The 6,338-nt window shown below is 44.0% G+C and overlaps 1 protein-coding gene across 1 annotated transcript in view; it reads left to right on the forward strand.

Annotated features, from left to right (window-relative positions):
• The first annotated feature begins 3,079 nt into the window (after positions 1 to 3,079).
• The window catches only part of LOC111971785 (ATP-binding cassette sub-family C member 8-like), a 171,267-nt gene continuing 168,008 nt past the window's right edge, over positions 3,080 to 6,338 (forward strand). The window contains 1 exon segment of the mRNA XM_023998598.2: positions 3,080 to 3,859. Coding sequence (XP_023854366.1) covers positions 3,712 to 3,859 — 148 coding nt within the window. The 5' untranslated portion in view covers positions 3,080 to 3,711.

A 6,338-nucleotide genomic window follows, 5' to 3' on the forward strand; every position in this document is an offset into this window, starting at 1 on the left:
TCTGTTCCTGAAAGGCTGCCCATAACATGAAACCAATAACACATACCTGTTCCTGAAAGGCTGCCCATAACATGAAACCAATAACACATACCTGTTNCCCATAACATGAAACCAATAACACATACCTGTTCCTGAAAGGCTGCCCATAACATGAAACCAATAACACATACCTGTTCCTGAAAGGCTGCCCATGAAACCAATAACACATACCTGTTCCTGAAAGGCTGCCCATGAAACCAATAACACATACCAGTGCACAACTGGAGCAGCTGAAAGGTAGGAAAGTCAGTCAGTCAGTCAGTGGTCTCTTTGGGTCTCTTTGGCCACTGGTCAGTGATTTTCTGTACGTTTCCTGAAGGTTCCAAGAGCTTTCCACCGTAAGTTCCATTCTGAATAATTCCACGTGAGATTTCCACATGAGAACATTAAAGCATTCCTCTGAGCCAGTGTTATGTTTTGCCCCTCCCCTTTTAATTCTGCTAGCTGAATCTCAAATTCAGGACACGAAAATGTTACGCGTAACACAGCCACAGGGACAGCTAAAGCTGGCCGCTCACGTATGTGAATACAGCGGAGAAAAAAAAAAAAAAAACTAGGTTAGGAATTGTTGGTTGTTGTACATCAGACCTGGGTTGAAATACTATTTGAAATAATTTCAAATACTTTATCTGTGCTTGATTACAATGGAACTATTAGAAAAGTCAGAAAAGTGCAAAAGCCTGCCGACCTGACACTCCAGGCAGGCTAAAGCAAACGCAGAACATTTTGAAAGATTTCAAAAAAAATTCAACCCAGGTCTGTTGCACATGTCAATCAAAATTAAGATAGAAAAGCTATAATATATATATATATATATAGTGTATATACACTATATATACAAAATTATGTGGACACCCCTATTTGGCTATTTCAGCCACACCCGTTTGGCTATTTCAGCCACACCCGTTGCTGACAGGTGTATAAAATTGAGCACACCGCCATGCAATCTCCATAGACAAACATTGGCAGTAGAATGGCCTTACTGAAGCGCTCAGTAACTTTCAACGTGGCATCGTCGTAGGACGCCACCTTTCCAACAAGTCCCGGTCAACTGTAAGTGCTGTTATTGCGAAGTGGAAACGGCTAGGAGCAACAACGGTTCAGCCGTGAAGTGGTAGGCCACACAAGCTCACAGAACGGAACCGCGAAGTGCTGAAGAGCGTAGCGAGTGAAAATTGTCTGTCCTTGGTTGCCACACTCACTACCGATTTCCAAACTGCCTCTGGAAGCAATGTCAGTACAAGAACTGTTCGTTGGGAGCTTCATGAAATGGGTTTTCATGGCCGAGCAAGCCTAAAATCACCATGCACAATGCCAAGTGTCGGCTGGATTGGTGTACAGCTTCCCGCCATTGGACTCTGGAGCAGTGGAACCGCGTTCTCTAGAGTGATGAATCACGCTTCACCATCTGGCAGTCCGACGGACGAATCTGGGTTTTGTGGATGCCAGGAGAAAACTACCTGCCCGACTACATAGTGCAAACTGTAAAGTTTCGTGAAGGAGGAATAATGGTCTGGGGCTGTTTTTCATGGTTCGGGCTAGGCCCCTTAGATCCAGTGAAGGGAAATCTTAACGCTACAGCATACAATGACATTCTAGATGATTCTGTGCTTCCAATTTTGTGGCACCAGTTTGGGGAAGGTCTTTTCCTGTTTCAGCTTGACAATGCCCCTGTGCACAAAGCGAGGTCCATACACAAAGGGTTTGTCGAGATCGGTGTGGAAGAACTTAACTGGCCTGCACAGAGCCCTTACCTCAACCCCAACGAACACCTTCGGGATGAATTGGAGCGCTGACTGCGAGCCAGGCCAAATCGCCCAACATCAGTGCCCGACCTCACTAATTCTCTTGTGGCTGAATGGAAGCAAGTCCCTGCAGCAATGTTCCAACATCTAGTGGAAAGCCTTCCCAGAAGAGTTGAGGCTGTTATAGCAGCAAAGAGGGGGGGACCAACTCCATATTAATGCCCATGATTTTGGAATAAGATGTTCGACGAGCAGGTGTTCACATACTTTTGGTCATGTAGTGGATATTTAACATTTCTCTTTCCTGGAGATGTCTGTGAAGCTACTGGGTATGTCCTCATGCCAACTTATTCTTTGCTTGCCTTCCAATTGGGGAGGTATTTTGGTGCGGGACAGGAAATTAAGGGGCGGGGTTACAGATTTGCCATTCCCTGGCTCGGGGTCGAGGCAGGGATCAGGTATCGTGTCTAGAGACCAGCTGTGCATCTTACTCCGTGCCCCTTCCTCCCTGCCTCTCCCGCTGGAATCAGGAGTCACCTCTGAATTTAACACTCAGCTGGCCACTGCACAGATTATTATGAACTATTATATAAAGATTAGTCAATCTACTCTTTGCATTCTGTGTCGGACTGATGACTTGTGAACAACTCGGAACATACCGGATGTCTTGGATCTATAGAGAGAATAATCCTGAAAAAAAGAAGAATAACATACTTAACATTCAGGATGCCTTTCATTTTTCCTGTCCCTATGTTTGTGGTTTAGTGTGTATGTGCAACCTAGTTATTCTGCCCCCACTGTGTTCTTTCTGGCCCTCAGGGCTGAATGTGCTGAATGTGTAGAAATGTAAAGAATACATGGAGGAATATGATTATGTTTGGGATTTAGATTTAGCATGTTTCAACATTCTTCTCACGTACCACTCGTCTCTGTGATGTCAGCATTGGTACTTCTGGTTCTCTCTCTTCTCTCTCTCTCTCTCTCTCTCTCTCTCTCTCTCTCTCTCTCTCTCTCTCTCTCTCTTGTGTCTCTCTCTCTCTCTCTTGTTCTCTCTCTCTGTGTCTCTCTCTTCTCTCTTTTCTCTGTGTTCTTCTTCTCTCTTTTCATTCATGTCACTCGTCTCTTCTTTGATCACCCCTCTCTCTTTCCTCTGTGTCTTGTTCACCCCTTTCTATTTTCTCACCCCTCCTCCCTCCTCCTCCTCCTCTCCTCCCCTCCTCCTCCTCCCTCCTCCCTCCCTCCCTCCCCTCCTCCCTCCTCCCTCCTCCTTGACTCTAGGCGGCCATCTGTCTTTGGGACGGAACCGTCTCACATTCAGCCTTATGTATCATCTTGCAAGGTTGACTCTGAAATCTTATTTACAGAGATAGGAATAGCAGGTGCATCGAGGAAGGGCTCCCCTCTATCTAGTCGGTGTGTGTGTTTTGTGTCCTTTTGTCTGTGTTATGTGTTCCAGAAGAGCTGTGCAGCGTTTTGCATGAGAGAGCGAGCAGACAAAGCCGGCCGGCGAGCAGACGCTGGCGTAAAGGATGTGTGTTGGAGACTGGGGACCAGAATGTAGGAATTTATTACCAGCAAGCTYTCTGCCGACAAAGCTGCTTCTTAGACACCCGGAGAGGATCGGAGAGGGGGATGCTGTCTCCCTCTAACTGGACTGTGACTGCCCTTTGTCTGCTCCCACCTCTCTATCTCCCTCCTTGCCTTCTGGATCTGGGAGTGAGGATGTGAGCGACGAGAGGAACAAAGAGAGGAGGTCACATTCTAACCTTCTAACCTCAAGACCTGCTGCTGGAAATACATCTAAAAAGGAACAACATGCTCTGAGAGATTCTCTCTCTCATTTTTTCTCTTTTTTCTCCTCCTCTTCCTCCCTTTCTTCCTCCTCCTGTTCCTGTGTCGGGTTCCTCCGTAGAGTCACGGTTCCACCATGTCCTTGGCATTCTGTGGAAACGAGAACAACTCGTTGGCGTACAACGTGGACCGTGGCGTCCTCAACAACGGCTGCTTCCTGGACGCGCTCAACGTGGTGCCGCACATCTTCTTGCTCTTCATCACTTTCCCCATCCTCTTCATTGGTGAGTGTCCGCACAAGGTGAGAGCCCCCCGGCCCCATCACACACACAACAATCACATGACCGGGAAAGTATAGACACACACACAGCAAATTGGCCAGYGTTACCTAGTGTTGATTTTTCAGTATAACATTTCTAGTGTTGATTCAGGAGTTAAATGAACTCTGTAAGTGTTAAATTAGCACTCAGTGGTGTAAAAGAACCCCARTGTGGGTGTTAATAACCAGTGTAAGAGTGTGATTATGTCAGTTTTACTCTGTGGAGAGTAAAACGTTCCCATCAAAACCACCTCTATCGTTATCATATTTCCCAGCATGCTCTACTGCAGCTAGACTTTTTAGGATTGTTTTTAATATCTGTGTTTTTGCATGTACATTGATTGATATCAAAGGAAAAAAAGAGGAGATGGCTCAGTAATATTGATGATCTTATTAGGGCGGATAAAGGCTCAGTAATAATTGATGATCTTATTAGGGAGTAAGGCTCAGTAATAATTGATGATCTTAGGGAGTAAGGCTCAGTAATAATTGATGATCTTATTAGGGAGTAAGGCTCAGTAATAATTGATGATATTAGGGAGTAAGGCTCAGTAATAATTGATTATATTAGGGAGTAAGGCTCAGTATAATTGATTAATATTAGGGAGTAAGGCTCAGTAATAATTGATATATTAGGGAGTAAGGCTCAGTAATAATTTGATGATATTAGGGAGTAAGGCTCAGTAATACTTGATTTATCTTAGGAGTAAGCCTCGGTACACTTCCTCTGGCATAATGTTGACAATAATCTTCATAATTTTCATCCTCCTGATCATCACCACCAGTGATGAAAGTACATTTTTTGCAACAACAAAAACCGGAAATATTACATTTACATAATTACTCAGTACTTTTGTTGAAGCAACTTTGGCAGAGATTACAGCCTTGAGTCTTCTTGGGTATGACACTACAAGCGTGGCATTTGAGGAGTTTTCCCCATTTTTCTCTGCAGATCCTCTCAAGCTCTGTCAGGTTGGATGTGGAGTGTCGCTGCACAGCTATTTTCAGGTCTCTCCAGAGATGTTTGATCGGGTTCAAGTCCGGGCTCTGGCTGGGCCACACAAGAACATTCAGTGACTTGTCCCGAAGCCAGTCCTGCGTTGTCTTGTTTGGTTTTCTGAGGTCCTGAGCAGGTTTTCATCAAGTATCTCTCTGTATTCGTTCGTTAATCTTTTCCTCAATTCTGACTAGTCTCCAATCCTGCCACTGAAAAACTCCTCACAGCATGATGCTGCCACCACTATGCTTCACCATGGTGATGGTGACAGATTTCTTCCAGATGTGACGCTTGACATTCAGGCCAAAGAGTTCAATCTTGGTTTCATCAGACCAGAGAATCTTGTTTATCATGGTCTGAGAGTCCTTTAGGTGCCTTTTGGCAAACTCAAGCGGGTTGTCATGTGCCTTTTACTGAGGAGTGGCTCACGTCTGGCCACTCACCATAAAGGCCTGATTGGGTGGAGTGCTGCAGAGATTGTTGTCCTTCTGGAAGTTTCTCCCATCTCCACAGAGGAGCTCTGTCAGAGTGACCATTGGGTTCTTGGTCACCTCCTGACCAAGGCAGCTCTAGGAGAGTCTTGGTGGTTCCAAATTCTTCCATTTAAAAATGATGGAGGCCACTATGTTCTTGGGGACCTTCAATGCTGCATATATTTTTGGTAGCCTTCCCCAGGGTACTACAATTGTGTCTCAGCTCTCTACAGACAATTCCTTTGACTCATGGCTTGGTTTTTGCTCTGACATGCACTTTCAACTGTGGGAGCTTATATAGACAGGTGTGTGCCTTTCCAAATCATGTCCAATCTATTGATTTACCACAGGTGGACTCCAATCAAGTTGTAGAACATCTGAAGGATGATCAATGGAAACCGGATCACCTGAGCTCATTTCGAGTCTCATAGCAAAGGGTCTGAATACTGAATAAAAATTGTTTTCATTTTGTCGTTATGGAGTATTGTGTGTAGATTGATAAGGAAACCATTTTATTTAATCCATTTTAGAATAAGGCTGTAATGTAACAAAATGTGGAAATAGGGAAGAAGTTTTAATACTTTCCAAATGTACTGTACATAATGTTTTTATCCACTACACTAGACATTTTTATGTCTTTATGTCAGTATATTAAATATTATTCACAAGTCTCCATAACCACAAGTTCTTACATAAGCATTTACAAAGAGCTCAGACCTGGCACTGGACAGACTCAAACGTTAAGTTACAGAACCATGTAGCAGTTAAACTTGTACAATACTTCCAGTCACGGGTGAACAAAAATAACAAATTAAAAGCTTTACCACCCATGACTGTATTTGTTAGTGACAGAGAAATGGTTGTTGAATTTGTTCATTTTCAGTCCTCTGGCACCAAGTGAGTTCCTCTTGTAGGCTAATATTATCATAAAAATGTAACTGTTTAAGACAATACATTACAAATATAAGAAGTCT

The sequence above is a fragment of the Salvelinus sp. IW2-2015 genome, linkage group LG13, assembly GCF_002910315.2.
Source record: "Salvelinus sp. IW2-2015 linkage group LG13, ASM291031v2, whole genome shotgun sequence".
NCBI classification, from domain to species: domain Eukaryota; kingdom Metazoa; phylum Chordata; class Actinopteri; order Salmoniformes; family Salmonidae; genus Salvelinus; species Salvelinus sp. IW2-2015.